This window comes from Lemur catta, chromosome 24 (assembly GCF_020740605.2).
Source record: "Lemur catta isolate mLemCat1 chromosome 24, mLemCat1.pri, whole genome shotgun sequence".
NCBI classification, from domain to species: domain Eukaryota; kingdom Metazoa; phylum Chordata; class Mammalia; order Primates; family Lemuridae; genus Lemur; species Lemur catta.
The window spans coordinates 5,296,097-5,320,282 of NC_059151.1; the positions used below are offsets into that span (position 1 = coordinate 5,296,097).

The 24,186-nt window shown below is 36.7% G+C and overlaps 1 protein-coding gene across 9 annotated transcripts in view; it reads right to left on the minus strand.

Moving 5' to 3' along the window:
- FAM13A (family with sequence similarity 13 member A) overlaps window positions 1–24,186 on the minus strand; it is a 180,172-nt gene that overhangs the window by 52,309 nt on the left and 103,677 nt on the right. For 3 of the 9 annotated variants that reach the window (XM_045536829.1, XM_045536827.1, XM_045536825.1), the window contains one exon: window positions 9,049–9,090. The exons of the other annotated variants lie outside the window; for them this stretch is intronic. In XM_045536829.1, the coding sequence (XP_045392785.1) occupies window positions 9,049–9,090 (42 nt within the window). The remainder of the gene's footprint in view (window positions 1–9,048; window positions 9,091–24,186) is intronic. 9 annotated transcript variants of the gene reach the window in all.

A 24,186-nucleotide genomic window follows, 5' to 3' on the forward strand; every position in this document is an offset into this window, starting at 1 on the left:
CTCTCTGTCTTTAACTGGAACAGGCAGTCCTTGCTTTCGATGCTTTGTGGCTCACCCTCTGTAAACTCAACACTGTATAATTAACTCCTAGACTCCACTTTTCAATACAGTTACACAACCTTGGTTTTGGGGGCAGGGACCAATGGAATTTACTCAGGGGGAAACGTAGAAGAGAGAAAAGAATGTAGATCTGTGAGAGGCTAAAGAACATTCCAAAGACCTATCATTAGCCAAAGAGTCCCCCCCATGCTGTCCCAGAATGTGGAGATGTATTTCCTCTTCTCCCTTTTCCACATTTTTGATCTGTTCTTCTTTCTGCCTATTAAAGCAGATTGCGATAATTTTATGTTCCTTTTTGGGGGAGCAGGGTGAGGAAAGAAAGGTGAGAAAGAAAGAGACAAGCAAATGACGACAAGCACAACCAGATTCTGAGATTTCTAACTCTCTGTTTCTCCAACCTTAATATGCATAGGAATCACCCAGGACCTTGGTTCATACATAGATTGTGATCCAGCAGGTCTAAGTCCAGGGAAGGGGAAGCTGAGACTCTGCATTTCTAACCAAGTTCTCAGTGATGCTGATGCTGTTGGTTTGTAGAAGACATTTTGAGTAGCAAAGTTGAAAGCTCGAAATCTTGGCAACCAAAATTCTTTAAAACTTCAATTATTTAGATACCACAATAGCAATTTCTAAGCATTCTAATTTAAGTAATGAAGGTATGACAAGAAAAACGCATAATAACCTTAGTGAATAAAAGTCAACATATCAAACTTTCCCTCACGAGTTAAATAAAAATGACCTGAGCCATCTAAATCAGTTAAGAGCCTTTCTCACAATGCAAAATTAATAAATAAGTAACAAAACCAAGTAATTAAATCATATTCATTTTTGCTAGTATATTTCAGCTCAGATTTATGATAAGTTTATAGTTTTATGTTTTTCATAGTCCTCTGGAATTTCTGATATATGTAACTTACCCATAATTCGGTGTTCTTTTAACAGAACTTCTATATATAAAGTATTATGAAAAGAGAATATTTTCCATTGGGAATCAGAAAAGACAAGTTCTGGTCTTGGCTCTGCAGTTAATTAGCTGAAATCATAGGCAGGTTGTTAGTTAGACTGGCTGCTTGGGGTTGGTTTCTTCATACAGAATATGACAGGTTTGGCTAGTGATTTCTGTGGTTTTCTTTTAGCTCTAAAAGTTTATCACATTATCTCAGATTCAATTTTATTGCCCTAAAGTTTAAATCATTACAAAAGGTTATAGCTGCATATTTAGTTTTATGACATAGTATCATGTAAATTTATAGTTTATTGGATACCAAAATGGTTTTGGTCAGGTATCCAACTACCTCCATAATTTCTGTGGGATGTATTTCATAATTGACCAATAACAAGATTTCTGAGAATATTTAATGACAGCAATAGAGACTTAGTCCACAGCTATAGCTGACTCATGAAGGTAATTCTAAGACACTGAGAAAAAGGCAATAAGCATTTAAACAACAGGCAAATAAGCTACAACGAAAGATATAAATTTCCTTCATTTGCATGTAGCTTGTTTTTTACCCTCTGCAGACAGCTAAGAATAATGAATTTTCTTCAGAGCCCTTGACTGATTTGCTAAGAAAATTTCTTACTAATGCACTATAAACACTTAGATAAGGAAAAATTCTTCCACTACTGTTGATAAAGCAAGTATTTGAAATGGAAAGAAATAAGCTCATGTGCAAACCAGCACTATGGTCAAATTCATTACCCAAGCCTACTGTTAGTGATCATGCAACTGAATATTCTATTGGTCATTTAAAATAGGTTGTAAGTCTACTCTGAAATACATTCTATGACATATTTAAATATCTTTAGTCTTTATTTCTATTAGCAAAACCCAAACTAAATTTCCTTAAGCCAATTATGTGCAGCAATATTGGTCTCTACAATTTGCATGTGGTAAGATGCACAGATGCCTGTTGACAAGTGATTCTTTAATTAGATCTCGATGTGAAATAAAGAATACATTTAAAAAGAAGTTTCAAATCTATAAAAACCAGACATCTTGAAAAAACATGTGTTCTCTTATTTCAGTATGTTCTCCTCTGTGGCGTACAAAATCCTGCCTGTAATATATTATTGTTTAATGGGAACCATGAGGTCTAACAGAATTATCGGTTTTTTCTAGAATATAATATTTGCATTTACTCCATCTTTTAATGAATAAGGATTAAAAAGACAATTATGTGATATTTGCTTAAATAAGGGTGAAGATGTAACTTAATCATCAAAATAGTATGAAATTCTTAAACTGCCTATTTAACAAAATACAGTATTTTTAGTGTTACTGTAAAATAGTAAAAGTCAATATGTAGTGTCAATATTATAAAGTGACTGTAACATTATTTCTTTGTAACTGCAAAATGGCTTTCTAAATTAAATTTTTTCATGAGTTTAGTTCATTCTTTATAGCATCGTACATTAAAAGAAATACATTCAATCCTAAATATTTATTCCTTTTAACCTTTAGCTATGATCAGCATGCAGAAATTTAATGGAGCATTTATAGGTATTTAAATTTTGATAAAAGTTACCTCATTCTTTTGCATCATTATAGACATTTTGGGTACAAAAAAGCCTCACATTTTGGTTTTAAATGGCATACTATGCAAAATATACTAGAACATAAATTGGAAACATACTACAAGGATATGACTCAGTAGGAGGGAAATATTTATTCTCATACTTTTTCTAACTTCACACTTCTATTCCTTTAAATATGAAGCCAGATTTGAAGAAAAAAATTGTTCTTCACGGCTTTATCTTAATACTCTATTAAATATTTTTCTAACAAATTAAATATAGCCCATCAAAATGGCAGACTACTCATCTTCTGCACAGTTTCTTCTGAAGCTTAATCATTGCAGTTTTCAGTTTTACATATTTAGCATGTTTTTGCATAAATAGGAATGCAGGTTTTTCTTTTGTTTTTACACTAAGGTCTTTATTAAGCAAAATCATAAAATGCAACAAATTGTTCACATATATACTGTATCCATTTTAAAGATGAGGAAGTTGAGGTTCACACAAGGTTAGTGTCTCAAGTTTACACAGCTCTGATTCTATGAGGTTGAGTATGAAATGTTCGATTTCCTTAAGTTTGACAGTTGATATCTCTGACATTTCACTTTGACACTTCTTTGTAACCATTTTTCAGCTATACTCTTGGTCTGGCTCAGTGTTTTCCAGTTAAGAGTTGTGCATCAAAATCTCCTATTACACTCTGTGAAAATATGGAGACTTGGCATCTTGGCCAGTGAGACCCAGGCATCTTTAAAGAAATCCACATACTTCTAACCTTTAAGAATGGCTATTATCAAAAAAAGTGAAAATAACAAGTGTTGGCAAGGATGTGGACAAATTGGAACTGTTGTACATTACTGGTGGAAATGTAAATGGTGCAGCTTCTAGGGAAAACAGTATGGCAGTTCCTCAAAAAATTAAACATAGAATTACCATATGACCCAGCAATTCCAGTTCTGGGTATGTACCCAATAGAACTGAAAGCAGGCACTCGGATAGATATTTTTACACTTGGATTTTACACTTGGAGAGAAATTTTACATGTTCATAGCAGCATTGTTCACAATAGTCAAAAGATGGAAGCAACTTTAGTGTGTTGACAGATGAACAGATTAACAAAATTCAGTATATACACAGAGTAGAATATTATTCACAGCCTTAAAAAGGAAGAAATTTCTGAAACATGCTACTCCGTGAATGAACCTTGAGGACATTTTGTTAAGTGAAATATGCCAGTCACGAAAGGACAAATACTGTATATGATTCCACGTACACGAGGCACCTAGAGTAGGCAAAGTCATAAAAACAGAGGGTAGAATGGTGGTTGCCAGGGGGTAGGGGAAGATGGAAATGAGGAGTTAGTGTTTAACGGGTTGAGTTTTCAGTTTTGCAAGACAGAGAGTTCTGGAGATGGATGGTGCTGATGGTTGTACAACACTGAGAATGTCCTTCATGCCACTGAACTGCACACTTAAAAATGGTTAAGGTGGTCAAATTTTATGTGTACTTTACCACAATCAAAAAAAATTAAAAATGGTTAAAATGGTGAATTTTATATTTTACCAGCCACCCACCCACCCACACACACTCAAAAACCCAACAACAGAGCTCTGCAGGCAGAGGTGATTTGCTCCTCAGCTTAGAAACACCATTCTAGTAAAAAACGGTAAGGAAAACAAATATTTTTTAATAAAGAGTTATTTGTGTCTGAAGATACCCAGATACTCAGTGGACTTTACTATCTTGACAAAAAAATCAAGTAGACACTTAAATAAACAGCCTGCCTGTCTGTTATACTCACCAGTCAGTAGCCTGAAACAGGCCTATAAACAGATATAATGTCTTGTATGTTAAAATTCTCCAACTCTCCCATCTAATAATGAGGGATTTTTACCTCAAAAATGATAATTTAGAAAACATATACTATGCTTCTCAAGGAGAAAAACAAATTCTTAAAAATTAAAGCTAATGAAGTATAACAACAACAACAACAAAATCACAAACATACAAATCCTAGCATGAGTTGTTTGAAAAGATGTGCCCCCAAAAAGCTATCTAAAAATGCTTTAGAAAGAAGTTTTCTACAAATCGGGACAGGAGTGGTATGGCATGATTTCCACTCCCATCTAATATTAGGTACTATTTTAATTTGAATTTATCCAAAGCTAAATTGTTTTCTTCAACATAAATTTGAGAGAGTTAAGAGCGTTTCAGAAAATTGATGGTTCCTAGGCTCTAGCAATTGAAAATTAACCAAATCCTAAAGAATGAGTTTGTCTGCCAAACAGCTAACTTAGAAATAAATCTATCTGCTGTTCCTTAAGGAAAATTAAAAACAGATGAAATTCTAAAACAGACCCCAAGCAATTCCAAATCTGCTGACATATTAATTTAGCTTCAATTTGCACTGTATTAAAACTTGGGCTGAAATTTAACAAGATGATCAATTCTAGGGTTTTGATGGAGTACGATATGAGAAGGGTAAGAGAGAAAGATCAGTGTCCTTGCTTGGAAGACAGGTGTGAGGTAAGCAAGGAACAAGCATTCCAAAGCCAGGTGGGCTGTTTAGAGCCCCATGAACAAAACTGATTGCAGGCATGTAGCTTCTGAAGCATGTATTTAGGATTTTGATAAAGCACAGGCAAACACAGGTTCTGGGGACACAAGCTATATGTATAAATCCATGAATTTGTAAAGAAGGAATTCAAAGGTCAAAGTCTGGTGGGATGGGATAAGGACGGGGTCCGGCCCTGCTCACAGGAGCACGAAGGTAGTGTGGGTGAGGCGGGCACAAGTAGAGATGAGAACAGAAGTGGAGAAGAACCCTAGGCCCAGAGGAAACCAACCACAGAAATCAAAACTTGGCTTGCAGATGCTGAAGACTCAGACAAACAGAACTAGTGATGGATCCTAGGCAGATCTGTGGGATGCCAGGCTGAAGAATGCAGACAGCGACAGGCTGCACGTGGCACAGGAAAATCACCCACAAGCCGCTGTGATGCTAAGCTGAGCAACTGAGGCAGCGGTGTCTTTTTGGGGGGATTCCTACCTTAAATATGAAAGAGACCAGGCTATGGACATCCTTGCCAAGAATGGTCTTCCTTTTAAGTTTGCAGGTTCACGTTTATTTTGCTACAATCCCACTAAAGGTTTGGCATAACCTGTCCTTCCCTTTCATTCCCCTGCTCATTTCAGCTGGGCTGGTGGCTGGTAATCCCCAATGAGCATCTGGGGAACAGTGACACCTACCGTTCGAGTTACTGTAACTGCAGTAAACTTGCTAAGGGGGATGGTGGCAGGTGCAGATCTGTCGCTACTCTTTCCTTCCTTTGCAAAAAAGGACAAATGGCTCTGTGGTGATTTAGGTTAGGCTGGAGAAGTACTGAAATTAGAGAAGGCAGAGTTGATCTCACAGAAGACATCTGATTTAGAATAAAAATATGAGTGTGTGTCTATTTATAACAGCCCTACCCTATTGCTGAAAGAATTGAAGGGAACTGAAATGTACAGTAGACTTACATGTGGTTCAGCCATGACTGCTAAAAGAGAATATCGAATTACAGAAACTGAAATTCTATAAGGTAATAAGCAGAGCAAGGTGATGACTAGCCTCTCTGGTTCCCTGTTCCGCGTCCCACCCTTTCCCCCCAGCCACAGCGAGGTCCTGGGACCCCCACCGGTGTGTACTGTGGCCTCTTCATGTGCTCTCAGTCTCTGTCCTCCATCCCAGACACAGACTCTGGCTTGTTATAAACAATCCACCTCGTCTCCACTACGATAGCTGGATCCCTGGGTGATCCCCTGTATCGAAGTGCCTTTATGGATCCTCTACTCTTCTACTTTGAGACTGGAGGCCTGCTTTGCCCTTATCTTCTGTTCTGCTTGGCTCTCTCTGAAGGCCGCCCACTCACAGCTTTGTAGCCACTGAGTTTTGCTGTTCCACTTCATGCTGGACTTTTCAGAATTAACCACCAAACTGAATACTCCATCCCCACTGCTGGCTGCTTGTGGCTGGATCTACTTCCAGTCTCTTGATTGGTCCTTTTCTCTGAGAAAAACCTGACCAATCAACACTATCGAAATACAATATACAACATTCAATATTCAACAGTCCTAGGCAGGGCAGACAGCACTTTGCAACTACCCATCACTTTTTGCTTTTCAAAGACACAGTGAATGTTATTTTGGATTTAAAAGAGAGAAAATATTCTACCTGGCCTTTCAAAAAAGAGAAAAGGGGGGAAAAAAAGAAAAAAAAAAGAAAAAGAGCGAAAGTAGTTTTTCATCATATTAACAAATCATTATGAAATTTATGAGTTTTGCAATAACTTCCTTTTTGAACATTGCAGCAAAGGAATCCGAAGTAATAAAGTGGGCAGGAAAAGAAGACAAGAAATATTCAAAACATTTAAACATTCATTTGCTATTACTAGAGGTACTGTAAAAAAAGTGCACTCATTTATAAATTATCAGTAGACATGTCATATTTCTAGATTACAAAAATCTAAAGAACTTCATCATAATAAAACTGTGTTTTCTTTCTTCTACTTAAATACTATATGTTAGAATAACTCAAGAAAAATCTATCTCAAACCAGCCATGCAAATAACTGAAAGGAGAAAAAAAAGTTCATGTTTTACCAGTAGATTCTTCCTGCTTCATGCTAAATGGGTAATAAAAAAAGTTAAATTAACTTGTACCAACTTAATTCTTATATAATTTCTAATAAGGTTCTTCAGAAAAAGAAAACTACTTTTGAAATTTTAAGGCTAAATAATTACCCTAAATAATTACTATTTTTGCATTTATGAAATAGAATACTTGCTGATAACTTTTCTTTTTTCTACTGTAAATGTGGTCTAGTAGGTATATTCATTTTTTCCCCTAATTTTATCATATTTTAGTTTTTATGATTCTTAACATTAAAAAGGTCAAATAGCTTCTATTGAGAGCTTGGTAAATATATTATTAATTTTCTTTTACTCTCTTTCATTTTCATCTGCAAGGACAGAATTTCTTTTTAAAGACTATATTATTGGTCAAATATTATAGTCCAGAAAATTACAAAAATTTTCACACTATAAAATATAATTCTCTTTGAAGACTTAAGACTTAAAAACCCATTTTCCCCGTCTGCTTTATAAAATCATAGTCAAAATAAAATAAAATACAATACCATGTAAAACACAGACAGATGTTCCCCAGGGTAATAAAAAGACATTCAGAGAAATGATTCTCATTAGTTGGCATGATTAAATGCTATAGTTTCTCATGGTATATAAAGCTTAATTTCCTTTAATATATAATAATCATTTGATATTATCGTTTTTATTTACGTAGTGAGTACCAGAATCACTATGCACTCAGCAACAACATCCTCGTGTGTCCACAGTAATTGCATAGCTGAGACAGCCGAAGAACCAGAATATGCTAATTTGGTTGGTAGGAAACCAGGTTGAAAAAAACAGACCACCATGTTGTCTCAAACTGAAACCTCACATGTTCCCAGTCCTGCCACAAAGCGATTATGCAATAATACGCTTCAAGTCGCTGAAGGGCAGAACGCTACTGAAAAGCAGTTACTGCACTAGGTGTGAAGTCCATGACACATTTCTGAACTACTGGATTTAGAATTATAGTCTAAATCCAACTGGGGGACTATTACAACCAATCAGACCCAAAAATAAATAAATTATGTATCACATGTCCCAACATTCCTTTTAAAAAGCGGTCGACTTCACAATTGATGAAAGATTAAAAAAATTTACATGATTACATAACTTGCAAACATATTTTCTAAGCTTTTGAAGTGGGCAGATAGCAAGGAAAGAAACGTGCTAAGGAAGACGTGGTTCTAGGTTATACCTCAGCCAGATGGTTCTGAAAAATCACATCAGTGCAGTAAGAATTCAGTCACTGGAGAGAAGTGATCTTATCTAACATCTACTTTGAATTTAGTTAACTTACCTGCTTTAATCGTTGTTACTCTGTCTTTATAAGCTTTATGAAATAATCCTGAACCCCACGAACCTGCAGAATATTCAGTTTCTTACTCCACTACCACATAGAAAACGATCTAACATAACCCAAGGCTGATTCTGCGAGTGGACCTCGGGCTCGCCCTCCCCTCTCCCCTGCACATAGGTACAGAGTAGAGATTTCTAATTTAGGTTAAAGCCTAATCATAAGTCAGTTTTAAAAATTAAAATGGTCCCCTTGGCATTTCTGAATTTAAAACAAAATATCTTGTTTTCAGCTATATTAAATAAACATTTAAAAAATATTTCTTAAACCAAAGAGAAGGAAAATACAGCATGACCAATAGGGTTGAGGAGCTACAGCAAGCTTAGTATGGCCACAGTATAGAAAAATGCTATTGAAAAAGGATTAAAATGGGCAAATAAACCCAAAGAAGCCTTATCCCTCCTCCATTCCCTGTAGTAGGTAGACCAACAAAAATCAAATAAATACCTCACATAGAAAGGTGACATAGGTCTTTCATCTTCCTGTGAACTAAAAGGAAAATAAATTTTGAATTAATATAATTTCTGTTACTATAACATGTCAATTTTACTACAACTGTTCTCCTTGTCGCAAATTTTGTGTTGACTCATTGAAGCCGATCTCATGATGGAGTAGGGTTAGTAAAACACACTCTACGTTGGACCCAGCCAAGGTCAATTACTTCTTCAATGGAGACCAATCTTCTTTCAAAATTAGCCTCAGGCAAGAGGAATTCACATCACCCTTTGAAGAGGAAGCTTTGTATTATCTTATTCTACAAGCCCAATTCCAGTACTCCTATATTACACATAAACCCTTAAAATGACTACACACTCATTTATCAACAAAGTTAATTACAGCTTATCAACGTGATGACGAAAATAAGAAGCAGCCAACAAAATATGACTGTGAAGTGTGAGTCACTCCAGAAATGATTCTCTACCACGAAGAGCACATTAGTAAACAACACAACACTCGTGTGCTCTTTGTTCTTCTGTAGTTACTCTACTAATTATTAACTAGTGTAGATAACAGGAACGGGCACAAATAAAATCATAAAAATAGTTTAAGCTTCTCAGACGACACGGAAATAATATGAAGTTTAATGTAAAGGAATTTAATTTGAAAAATGTAAAATACGTTATAATATTTTTTTCCTTTCTTTAACATGTTTTTTTCCCCTAATAAATGACCTCCGAGCGTACAGTGAGTCTTTAATGCTCTCTGGAGTGGTCTGTGAACTTTTAAAATTATACATTCTTATAAAATTTTCTCTTCAGTAGTCATTCCCCTCAGATATGACTGATTAAACATATATCTGTATTAGTTATGTGCATCATTAAACAGATGAAAGTAGAAAGATAAAGTGTTGGATAAAATGAAGAAGAAGCTCTAATATCTTATCTTCCTCTTGTACCCCCATTGTTCCTCTTGTACGCCACCTTACAGCATCTGGGAAAGCAACTAGTTAACTTTGGCGTCCTCTCTTTCCCCCATTTTTCATTTTTTATTTTCTGAAGTATCATTGATGAAAAGAGATAAGTTTGCTTCAGTTGAGAATATTAAACTGGCAGTCAACAAAATCCTATTACAGAAGGATAGTGTAAAACACACAACCGAACAAAACCTGTCCTGGAAGTTGAAAAAGTCTGAACATTCTAGATGGACTACAGCGTGTATCACAAAATATGATGTACTATGTTTCATTCTCTCACGATCTCAGCTTCCAATTTCAACACTGCTCAGCTCTTCTAATGTCCATGTTGCCAAATATTTTAATGTTTATAATTAAATGTGTTAATTCTTTCCATATGAGGGGTAAGTGATGGGCTGAGGGCAAAGCTGGTAGAGTTAGGCTGTAGAGTTGAAAAGTTAGAGGTAACAACACCTGGGACATGTCTGGGTGTCGTGGGAAGAAACCGCTGGAGCAGTGCCATTAGAGGAGGTGATTGCTTTAAGTTAACCTGATACAAGTAGCTTGCACATTTGGCTTTAAAATATTCCTAGAGAGCACTTAACAAATTATAAACGTATTAGAATTGGGGTTGTTTCCTAACCAAGGAATTGGTGCCAAAAAAGCAACCACTAAAAACCTATAGCAATTTTGTTACTACAGGAAAAATCACCATGCCTTGTAAAATCGGCAAGGTGCTAAATACTTTCTTTGCCCAGAATAGATCCTTAACTCTAACATGTAACAAACTAGAATGAATATTAACATGCTTACTATGATGTACTTTGATGTACATTCAATTAGCCATATGGTGGTTTTTTTTTAAGTGCTTTTGGGAGATAATATAAATGATGCAAGGCTCTGAACACAGGTGTTTGTGTGTTCTGGCTAACATTTGTGCGTGTGTGTTAATTTCCTTACAGCAAACAGAGGCAATCAAAAATCGATCTTTTCATCCTTTATACCTTCCCTCCCTCACACATTTATTATTCATTATGACTGAGGGTACTGCCACAGAGCCTACATTAATTATCTCATTTAGATCATCACAAAACCCTCTCTGGTACTTGTCCCTTGCTCCCTCTTTTATTCAGATGAGAAAACCAGGCTCAGAGTGGGTACATAATTCATCTACATGACACAGCTAGTGATGTATAAATTACTATATTACATGTTAGTCCATTTTTGTTATTATCTTCCCTTCAATTTTAACCTATCAAAGCATGGTGAGGGCCAGGGGCAGTGACTCACGCCTGTAATCCCCACACTTTGGGAGGATCCCTTGGGGCCAGCAGTTCAAGACCTACCTCAGCATCATAGTCAGACCCTTTCTCTACAAAAAAAAAAAAAAAAAAAAAAAAAAGTAGCCAGGAGTGGTAGCATTTGCCTGTAGTCTCAGCTACTTGGGAGGGTGAAGTGGGAGGACAGCTGAGACCAGGAGTTCAAGGTTACAGCAAGCTATGATTGCCACTGTACTCCAGCCTGGGTGACAGAGACCCTGTCTCTTAAAAAAAAAAAAAAAAAAAAGTATGGTGAGATGACAAGGTTAGTGAAGAAAATCTGTTCGATGGCCAGTTTGCATTCCAGCAGCCACAAGATCTCGTGGACTTTATAAGCTGCTTGTCATGCTTCTGATTATAGCAACTCTCCATCACTTTAGTCAAAGTCCATTCATAATGCATTATGCCTGACAGCCCTTTTAAGGTGATTAATTTATTAAAATATACTGGCATCATGTCAAGAATGTCTCTTGTTAGAAACACAAGGTTTTAATCATAAGCAAATATTTTTCAGGCTACATTTGCACAAAATAAATTTGTCAATAAAAAGAACAATTCTTAATTTGACTATGTCCCTGAATTTTGATCAGTTTAAGTATTCTAAAAAAAAAAAATGTAAGCACTGAAATTTAAGTAAAATGAAACACACTCACTATTACATTTAGTCAACAGGGCACCAATCCATGCACAGTACCCAGGAAGAGCAACATAATTTGAAAAGAAAATGAGGCCTTCCATAAAGTACCCTTGCCTGGGGTGTAGGAATACAATCTTGACAAAGGTATAAATTCTGAAACAACTAAACCATTGATTTCAAATGGATTAAACCAATTAATTTTTAAAATCAATTTAATGCATTGATTTTGAAGGCAATTTTAAGAAAACATGGCCAAGGACAATTCTTCCAAATAAAACTGAGAAAATAAACTTTTCCACAAAATTTACAAATCAGAATGTAACACATTTCAGAAGATTACCATTTTTACACAGCTGTGCAAAACAATATGGTACTATTAGTATAGGTTCTAACACATCTACTTATTATAGAGCTTATTTACACCTATTCCTGGTTTTGTGACAATCTCAGTCATGTCCAATGATACAAAATGATTTTGCCTAAATTCTAAATTGAGCATATTTTGTCATAATTTTTTCCTAAATTCGAAATGGAGAATTAATTTTGATTCACTTTTAGTTTTAAAAATAAGCACATGTACTGTGAATGAGTAAGGGAGTATATATGTAATGAAACTGATGACCAACTGTAACAACGTGGAATTCATTCGATTTCCTCCTTGGTTACCACTACCAACCCCAGATTTTAATTATTTCCTATTTGATGACTCTGAATAACGGCCAAGTTTAAGCAGCCAATTAGTTTGCTATTTTTTTTTTTTTAAATTCAAACATACACCAAGAGATCTGACCAACCATCTCACTTATGGAATGCAATTAGGTGCTTAGTGTTCTCAGATACATGGTACTATTCTCAAAACAACTGCCTGTGGGAAGAACATTTATCAAATAGACCAAAATAATAGTACAAATCTAAGAAGCTGCCACTGAGAATGACAATAACTTAGAATTTTGCCAGCTTCCCAACTTTTTTTAATATGGCTCAACATTGGCAAATGCATATAAATAAATGACACACAGATGTTCAATCCCTTCATGAGCTGCTCTGATTTCTAAACTGAAGCCACAGAATGCCATGCCTATCATTTTAATTATACAGCAAGCTAAATGAAATCAGGAAAAGCATGGCATTTTATATATCTAAGAAAACACAAATACTGTTGGGAGAATTCCCAGAGTGAGGTATTCAGAACGGACCTTCAATTACTGGATCAAACCACCAATCCATTCATTTCTCCTTTCAACTGTTCTGATAAATGTTCCAATTAGTTCAACTTTCTAATTGGTTAATGTGGCTAGCTACCCCCAAATTAACATAATTTGCATACTTAGTTACACACTTTAAATACATTTTCAAGTGATGTCAGATAGAAAAAAATAGTTTGCAAGTGTTCCTTAAAGTACTGAAAAGTACAGAAAAAAATAAGTAAATCCTAAGAACTAGGTTCTATTCATTGAAGAAACTAAAAAAACAACATCTATGGGGGCTTTAAAAAAGAAACAAAAGAGAGAGAGAGAGAGAGAGAGAGAGAAGAAGTGAGGGACAAGTGAAAGGAAAGTATAAAGTAAACATTTTTTCAGGAACTCAGACTTTTTCCTCACGTGCTACAGAATTTGCTAAGGGGAGGAATTTTCTTAGATGAACTTTTCCTGGGAGTGATAAGTGAAGTTAGCATATTTTCCTTTCCTTCCTTCCTTCCGCCCAAAACATAAAGTGCCACATTTGGGCATTTTCAATTTATTCACAGCCTCAGGCATTAACCACGCCTCATGCCAACTAGAAAGTGAAGTAGTATTCTGCTGCTTAGGTTTTTGATTTGGCCCCATTCAAGAACATGCAATAAAATTTCCCTGTTCTTTTTGGAAAACAAATGTTAAGAGTTTTCAGATCCGTTCATAGCTAAGTGTTTGCAGCTGTAATTTTGGGAGGATATTTTACAATTCTTCCTTGTAAGCCCAAGCAACTGTGTTGATGGTTTTATTATTTGCACTTTGTGACCATGAATGCCATACCTAGCCAGCAGAAATACAAACAAATTATTGTAGTTCAAGAGCAATTAAATAGATTTTACCTGACCGAAAGATAAATGCAAAGATCTGAAGTTGTTAATAGTCACAGAACATAAATTTTTAGCCAACACTAAGAGGTTATTATTTTGAGAGCAAAATCAATAGATAAAACAAACATACTTCCAAAGATTTAGAATCTCCCCCCCCAATAATAGAGAAAAATATGTCTACCATTTTTTGATGATGTAGTGGAAATTTGAAATATATTGTTGTGAGTTGAATGCGTCACTACAAAAATATACATCAAAGCCATAATGCCCCAAACCTCAGAATGTGACCTTATTTGGAGAGGTCTTTACAGAGGAGATCAAGTTAAAATGAGGTCATTAAGATGGGCCCCAATTCAATATGACTGATGTCTTTATAAAAAGGGGAAATTTGGACACAGAGGCAGATATGCACACAGGGAGAATGCTACGTGAAGATGGGAGTTATGCTGCCCTGCCCCACGCCAAGAACCGTCCGAAGTTAGGGGAGAGGCCTGAACACATCACTCCCCAGAGCCTTCAGAGAAGGGCCCTGCCAACATCTTGACTTCAGATTTGCCTCCAGAACCGTGAGACAATAAATTTCTGTTGTTCTAAGCCCCCCAGTTTGTGGTATGTTGTTGACAGCCCTAGAAAACTAATATGTCTATTAAAAAGTTTTTTTTTTTTTTTTTCAAATTCAGAAATAAGAGCCTGCCTAACAAAGATGTCTCTATCTTACCAAAAGGTTGTGCTCTGGAAGTTCATTTGTAGGAATGCTAAGACTAGGATAGAATCAATTTTCCATAATGACATGGGGATTTGGTTTCCAGGCCTGTAGTCAAAGTTCATCTAACCCCTCATTCGAATGCACTAGCCTTTGTAAACAGCCCAGATACGATGTTTTAGACAGTTTTGATGACCATTCAGTTAGGAACACACTTTACATCATGATAGTACACATGTGTACATGTAAAATGGACACAAGTTTCCAAAATTCTTCTTTAGTTTGCTTGGGTATTTTCTACTTGTTATTATTATAATACTGGCCACGACCTGCTAAGTTGGTTTTATGACCACTAACACGTCATGATCCACAATTTAAAAAACACTGTTCTAAAACACTATGGTAAATACACATCTCCTTTGCTTGCTATATAATGCACTACATGAATGCTGTTGAATGAAGGTCTATGTTTTTGCAGGACAGAGAGAAAAAGACTCTTTCTGTCCCTGCCGTGCTGCCAGAATCTGCTCTGAGCCAAAGAAGTACAGTCTGGATGGCAAAGAAAAGCAGAGAGAAAACGAGTCCAGATATGCCCAGCAGTGGGCATGACGATGTAGTTCTGGAAGGCCATGGGGCCCGACAGAGTATTTCCAGGTTTCTTTTAAATACTCTTTCTCTGTTTGTACCATAGGATGGTATCAAGAATGAGACTCAGGGAGACAATGAAGGAGACCCTTTTGCATAGGACATGGCCTCTGTGGGTTCCTCCTTACTTTATGACTGTAGCATTCTTTATCTTCTATTCTGTCTTCTAGAATCCAAGAATTATTACACTTACAGGAAACTAAGAATCATGTCACTCTATTTCAATCCTGCCCACCCAGCCAGTTCCGGCTCTGAATGTCCTTCTGATTAACAGCTTGCAATGTCTAAGAAACGGGATGGGGTGAGGGTGTGTCCATGTGGGGGAAGAGGAATAGCCTTCCTAAGCAAGAGTGGGAAGACGAGTTGCTTTTACTTCCATTTCTTTTGCATCTCTCCCTACAGCTAGAAGGTGAAAAGTGAACCATGGCTGTCTATCGATTGACGGACACTGCACGTCTCAGGGGATCCCGGGCTGAGACATGTTTAGAAGTCACAGGACGGAATCCTCATTCTTGTTATGATATTTACATCGCATTAACATGCCTACTGCTTTCCTGAAAGGAGTTTATCCCTGCTACAGTTTGAATGTGTCCCCCGCAAAGTTCCTGTGCTATAAACCTAATCCCCCATGCAACAGTGTTGACAGGTGGGACTTATAAGAGCCGATTCATGCTGTTATCATTGTCGGAGTGGGTTCCTGGTAAAGGGATGCGTGAGGTCCCCTTTCCATTCCCTCTCTTGCACTTCCACCTTCTGTGGGAAGCAAGCAAGTTGATGAAGCAGGAAGGCCTCTGCCAGATGTGGGGCCCTCCACCTCGGACTTCCTAGCCTCCGGCACTGTTAAGAAATCAATCTCTGCTCCTTATAAATTCCCTGGTCTGTGGCGTTCTGTTATAGCAGCACAAGAGAGACGAACACAATGCTTCACCCTCATATTTGGTTGATCATCAAATTGTACGGATTCTATTTAAAAAAAAAAAAGAGAGAGAGGCACATCTCTTGAATCTTATCCTTCCTTTCCATTTCCACTGCATTAGTCTCCCACAGGGGCAATGCTCTGTTTCCTTGCTGTTCATACCGGTTCATTCTCAGCCTCTCCTGCTTCCCCACTGCAGTTGGGGTAAAATCCAAGTGTCTAAACCTGGCACATGAAGTCCTTGTCAATCTCAACCCAACATACCTCTTCAGACCTCTCACTGTACTTTAACTTTCTCAATTTGTACATGTTGTTCCCTCTATCTTAAATGCTTCCTTCACCTCTCTGCCTGGTAAACACTTCATCTCTCAGCTCAAGTGTCATCTAATCCGGGAAGTCATCTCCAGCACCCTGGAGAGGGAGTTGCTGCTTTTTCCAGGCTCTGAGACACTCTGTTTATAGCTGTAACCAAGTGCTTCGCAAACGACAGTGAAATGCCCAAGTTCAGACGCTGCCTCACATCCAGACTTGTCTTTGTCTTTGTAACACCAGTACCTAGCTAGGTTCCTGGAACACACTGCATGTGCTCAGTAAATGGCTACTGAATAAAATCAGTATCATCAAGATTTTGCTGAATGCTCACACAATGCTTTGGTCAAATATTTTAAAAACATACATTGTTTATAATTTGTACAAATGACTTTATCAGCTAGAAGCATTCTCAGATTTCCGTATGTTAATTATTTTAAATTATCTTGTTCCTTTCTATTCAAAACTTAATAGAATGGCAATTGTGCCATGGATTTTCTTCCATCCTTACTTAAAGAAAACAATTTCTTTTCTCCAATTGCATGGTTATGGGTGGGAGTTCTGCCATTATGCCTGTAATGTAAACACTATGCCATCTGTGGTGTACAGAGAACCCAGAAAAGGATATGTCCAGGCAAGGTAACGTTGGAATATGGCCTTGCCACACACCGTATCTGTTTGTTCTGGCTCCAGAGCAGAAAAGAAAATTATTTCACCTTACTGCAAACCTGAAGGTTGTTTGGCGCTTAAAGAAATTTTTGGTTTAGTCCCAAAACTATTTTCAAGGCATCTGAAAGCTCTCATTAGTCTTTGAGATCTTCTTCAGAAAAGCAATGTTTATCATTATGATAGACGCATAAAGATTGCCCCAGGGAGGCAGTCATTTAGAACATAAAATACAGTAATACTTCCTTCTGGAAAGTTGAAATTAGTTGATGAGAAACTATTTTTAGAACATTAACAAATAAGTTGCAATATTTTCAAACATGTAGTACTGAAACAAAAATCAGAATATAGGGATACTTGCAGAAGGGAAGAAGGAAAGAGAAAATTATGTTTGCTAACTTCTTTCAATAATTACCTTTATTACACATTTCTTAATGGGTTGTTAATACAGTTTTGATCTAACAGAGATAAAATTTCCCAACTGTTAACTCTGAATGTGGGATTCCTAAGGGAGACAAAAATGTGCAGAAGGCAACACAAATTATCCTGTCATCCTCCCCGTGACAAACTTCTCCTCTGCCAAAGGAGGACGGCACAGGAAAATGGGCCAAGGATTTGTTTCTGACATTGTCATGACTTTACACTGGTTTTTAGGATGATAAGAAGCAACTAGAGAGTGGATGATGGTCTGGTGTCAACTTATGCTTGGGCTTTGGGAGCTTCCACAACCACGGGTGAGTGTTCATTCAGCAAGTATTTTTTTGAGTGTATATTACTTATTAGAATCCATAAGTACCGGAGATACACAGGCCAATAAAATATGGTCCCAACCCTCACAGAAGTCATACGCTAGCAGAGAAATGGAAACTTGAAATTGATAATTATCACAAAAAAGGGATACACCACCACTACCATTGATTGAAAGCTCACCATCATAAGACGGGCTTTGTGGTAAAAGTTTATGTACATTATCTCATTCAATCCTCAAAGACATCCTTGGAGGAAGGTTATTACTAACCAGATTTTTCAGATAAGAAAAACAGGTTTTAGAGAAGTTAATTAACTGGCTGAAGGCCGTAGAGGCAGGCAGGGCTGAGATTCCAATCCAAGCCTGTTTGAAGCCAGAGCTCCGGCCCTCACACTCTGAGGCAGTATGCAGTCTGGCTGGCTAGGTGAGGTTCAGTTAGACAAGCCATGCTGGGGGTGAATTTTGAGGGTCACGTAGGCATTATTGGGAGAAAGATAATGGACAGGAGGAGAACTTCTCCAAAAAAGAGAAGAGGATGTGCTCAAAGGCACGGGGAATCGATGCCTGGTGTGTGGCAGTGGAGGAAGTTCAGCACAGGGACGCGGGGGTGACTCACCAGACTGCAGCACCAGATGACACTGGATAAAGAGGGGGGCTCTTGAGTTTTTAAGTCAAGAAGTTGAAAATGAAGGAGAGTCACTTATGAAACTGTAACACAGTGTGTCGATGGTCTACGCTGGCTGACATTTGGTTTCTAATTTTAATTGCAAGGGTTATTCTATTTTATTTGAGATAGAGTCTTGCTGTCACCTGGGCCAGAGTGCAGTGGCATCACTGTAGCTCACAGCAATCTCAAACTTCTGGGCTCAAGCCAAGCCATTCTCCTGCCTCAGCCTCCCGAGTAGCTGGGGCTACAGGCACACACCACTCACTACACCTGGCTAATTTTTCTATTTTTCGTAGAGACAGGGTCTTGCTCTTGCTCAGGATGGTCTAGAACTCCTGGCCTCAAGCAATCCTCCCACTTCAGCCTCCTAGAGTGCTAGGATTACAGGCATGAGCCACCCTGTCTGGCTCAAGGGTTATTTTAACCTAGACAGTGAAGTTATATATATTTTTTCCATCATCGAAATTGGTGACTGCAAAATACTGAAATATTATCTTATGCTTTTTCTAAACGCTTCTTAATTTTTTCTTGCCTTTTGGTTCCATTCATTTAATACGATCTGAGTAAATCTAATTCTTCATTTTTATTTCTAGTCAGTTCTAGTTTTCCAGTTTTATTCCTATATTTGATGAGAAGATACCATGTTTTCCTGACCCCTGTCCTTATAGGTTTTATAAAATGTATTCATTAACTCTCTTCCCTCCTTTATTAGGTACCTTAATTTTAAAAATCCATTTCTGGGGCTTTCACTTATCTTGTTTTTACCACCCCTGGGTCCCACTGTTTCCCATTAACACGTCTTTCTCATGCAAGAACTAAAATCAATGTCCATGTCTGGTTTTGGGATAATGTGTGCAGAAGTTATGATGTAGTATAGTTTACTTTTGTTTCTGGAGTCCAGTATTGGACTGTTTGGCAACAATACTATAAATCTATATTTGATACCAGAAATCAAATTGATTTCAGAGCTCATCTCAAAATGGTAGTGTTATATTTGGAAGACATTTTAAATTTGGAAATATACATATAGGTAAATCTCTTTATAAGAAAAGGGCATAGATCAAAAGAGGTTCATTCAGAATTTTTAATGTGTATTCATGTATACTTGGTCAAAACAAAGTTCATCTGCCATTTTTATGTGCAAAAATGAAATTGTCATGATTTCCTTCCGTGTATCCCCATCAGATGAGATACTGTGGTACCTAAAAATGCTTATTAAAATCTGGATACTTGGAAGTGTTCACTAGAAATCCAGTTTGGGGCTACATCTATTAAAAAAATTAATGAAGAGTGAATATAACGTTGATCTTAACATTTTCCATGGAGAGAGGTATGTTGACATTATCTACAAACTATTTCTCAGTATCTATGACAAAACAATGCTCCAAATACCATGTAGTTGCTATTATGCACTAGAAATAAGAGAATCCAAGTCCCCTTTTTAAAAAAGTCAAAGGTGAATTAGACTTTTTTGAATAAATCTTCATCTTACTAAAACACAAAAAGAGTAGAATTAATTCCAGCTGGTTATAATACAGACTTTATCCTCCATCACTATAGAAGACAGAAATAAGCAACAGAAGAGGAAAACTTCACATCTAATTACATATAAAATAAAAACTTCATTTTTCTTAAACTGGCTTAATGGGTATAGTACTTGGGGAAATAAAAACTATTAATATTTCTTCTTTCTCAGGCTAAATATCAAATACTGTACAACGTAAACAGAAGTAGTCTTCCAAATTGTTTTGCCTCTGCACTATAGCACATGTTTTTATAATAAAGGGTGAGTAAATTACTTGCAATTTTTTTTAGTATAAGAATATTCCTGAGGCTGAGGTGGAAGGATTGCTTAAGGCCAGGAGTTTGAAACCAGCCTGGGCAACATAGCAAGACCCTGCCCTACAAAAAGAAAAAAGAAAAACAGCCAAGTATGGTGGCACATGTCTGCAGTTCTAGCTACTCAGGAAGTTGAGGCAGGGGGATCGCTTCCCTTGAGCCCAGGAGTCTGAGTCTGCTTTGAGCTATGATGGTGCCATTGCAGTCCAGCCTGGGTGGCAGAGCAAGACCCTATCTCTTAAAAAAATTCCTAATAATTATAATGGAAAGCTGTAGAAATTATGTGGAGAATAGTGTTCTGATACGGTTCTATTAAATTGCTCTATAATCTCCAATTCAACAAATATTTATTGGGCACTTAGTATTTGCCTAACATCTTAGGCTGTCCTGTCCAGAGTCCCTTTTAGTTTCTAATGCACTGTCTATATATCAGAGCTCGGCACTAATGGGAACAAGGTCAGGAGTTCAATATCCCCTGCCAGTTATCTGGTTTTTCTCTTTTGGATAACAACAGACTCTTTCCTTCACTAAGTTTCTAATGGGGGTAAACTCCACTGTGAATCTCAAATAGGTGTCATGATCAACTTCATATACAAATGGCTATTATGCAGACATCTGTATAGAGTCTTTTCCATTTGTTTTTATATATATATATATATATATATATATATATATATATACACACACACACACACACACACATATATATGACTGGGCAAGTCATTTTGTTTCATTGGGTTTGAGTTTAATCATCTGGAAAACAGAAGCAATGACTCAGATTATCTCTAAGGATCCATTTGGCTCTAAAATGGAGTCTACATTTTCATAATTCTCAAAAGTTATTTCTGCATACGTTGATGGCAGCATTTATTCAAAATAGACAAAACATGGAAATAACCCAAATGTCCATCAGTTGATAAATGGACAAACAAAATTTGCTACACAGGCAGACCCGGTTACAGATACGTTCCTGAGAATGTTTTTAGGTCAGATTTGTTTGTAACTTGGATCCCAGATGAACAGTATATTATATGGTAATAATAATGATGATACTATAATGCCTCATACGTGGTAATAATAATATAGCATAATACTGTAATAATAATACCTCTGTACTACAATAAGTTACAGAAACTATTGTGCTTTTCTTTTAATTCAAACATACCATGTAAATAAACGCATACAAAAAGTTTAGATAGGAGATAGAAATTTCAAAAGAGAATATTAAATGTTAACACTTAATGTTGCAAAAATGCTAGGCTAAAAGGAATGTTACGCTTATTTTGATTTTCTAACCAAATTGATAATAACCTTTCCATTTCAATAATTAATCCATTACACTGCTCAGGAATAATTGATGCTTTCATTGGAGCACTACCTTTCACATGTTTCATTATTCTCACTTTATCCTTTACAATTGTTCCAACAGTTGAGCAACTATAGCCTAATACTTTCCCAGTGAATGATGGCATCTGGCCTTTCAACGGATGCTTAATTATTTCTACTTTCGTTTCCATTGTAATCACCTTTCTCTTCACTGCAGGCTCACCTGGGCTTGCAGTGGACTTTCACTTGGGAGCCATGATCATAAGGGTAAACACAGACTCACAAAATCGAATAAAAGAGCTGTGCGCAAGTGACGACCATATAAACAATGAAACTGCTCTAATTGCTGGCATAAAGATGCTGTGCCAACAAACCACTAACGCCATGTGGGTTTGTTGACATGCATGGAAGAAACTAGTTCCCCAATTATTAATTTAATTATTTAATCATAAGTCATCCTCGTGGGGAGCCTTGGGAGCATGTTCGGAAGTACAGAACACTGTAAGCTGAGTCATCTGTAACCTGGGGACGGCCTGTATTCATAAATCAGAATATTATTTACCTATAAAAAGTAATGAAATGCTGATACATGCAACAACATGGATGAACCTTAATAACATTATACTAAGGGAAAGAAACTAGTCACAAAAGATTACATATATTATTCCACTTACATGAAAAGTCTAGAATGTGCAAATCTATAGAAACAGAAAGCATATTAGTGGCTGCCTAGTGTTGGAGTGGGCAATTGAGAGTTGAAAGCTAAAGAGTACAGGATTTCTTTTCTTGGGTGATGACAATCTTTTAAGATTGATGGTTGCACAACTCTATGTATATACTAAAAACTACTGAATTGTACACTTTAAATTGGTGAATTTTATGGTGTGAATTATATCTCAATAAAGCCATTAGAAAAGTTATTTCTAGTCCTTCTTACAAGAAGAATAAATAGTAAATTAAAATGGTTTTATACAGTACAAACTATTTCTTTGGTAATTCATTCTGATCATCACATACAAATGTAAGTTTCACAGGAAAAAGACAGGGTGAAAAGTTTTGAGAGTTTCAAGACATTCAGTTCGATCCTATTTTTCAATAGCACTTCCCACAAAGCATTCTAGAGGTCATTTCCCTCTAGAATGCAATGAAACAGAATCCAATGATACAACACCACCTACACTGTGTTAAGCACTCTTGCATTCATGGAATTGAAAAGGTGTTGCACGTGTAAGAGTAACAAACCAAAAGAAAAAATATACTCTTTACATCTGAGTTGTTTCATCATTTATGAAAAAAAAAAAGTATCATGTTCTTTAACTCCAAAATTTCCCCCATAAAATAAATACCTTGGGTGGTATCATCTCATTTGATGAAAATGGCGTGTCCAAATTCATCTGGCTAGTGAGCTGTCAGTGTCCTGATCTTACTTGTTCTCAGTGATTTCTTGTTACTACCAAATATAGGCCGTCTTGGCGATGAATAAATTCAGACACACAACCTCAGATGCGTTAACCCAGGTTTGAAGTCAGACAGCTTTAACTCTTTCTTAGACTGTGTTTGGGGAAGAGAGGGGCAGTGCCAGGAGTGCCATCAGAGTGCCAACAAGTAAGGAATGTGGACTTACAGATGAATTCACGGAAAGGCGTCATCTCCACGAGCAGCAGAGGGCTCTCTAAGACCACACTGAAGACTCACAAGCTGGACCATCATCGTCTGGGTTGCTCCCTGGTGAACCACCATATCGTCCCCTTGTTATCAGTGTTTACATGTTCACAAAAGGATATTCTAAAGACCAGTACTTAGAGAGACCAGATGAATTCCGCTGACAAAATGTTTCAGTGAAATTTTGAGATGAATCACTAAAGTATGATCACTTTGGTTGGATCAGTAAAGTTGGATCACTAATACATGTTTTAAGTCTTTTTCAAAAAGCCACTGCAATTTGGAATTACGATGAGCTTCACCATCATAAAACAAATATCTGGTAACATATATTGGAAATAATTTGCTAGATGAAAAGAGAATTACATAGACTTTATTAATCATAGCTGCTGACTGTGGTAAATAAACCCAGGAAAGAATAGGATGCTAACACATAAAAGCAGATGCCAATGCACTAAAATCAAAGGAATCTACATTAATCATTCATGATCGTAACTTCATCCTCCAACATTATCCTTTGTGGATACAAATTAAGTTAGTGGCTATTAGAAAGTTAACTTAGCAAATTAAAATACCTCTGTGAAAGTTGAGAGTTTTGTCAAAGATGTACGACTCAGTTAAGACTTTGTATCTTAGCCTGCTTAAGTCTTTCTACACATAAAATAGAGATCTTTACCTATAGACCCACATATTGAA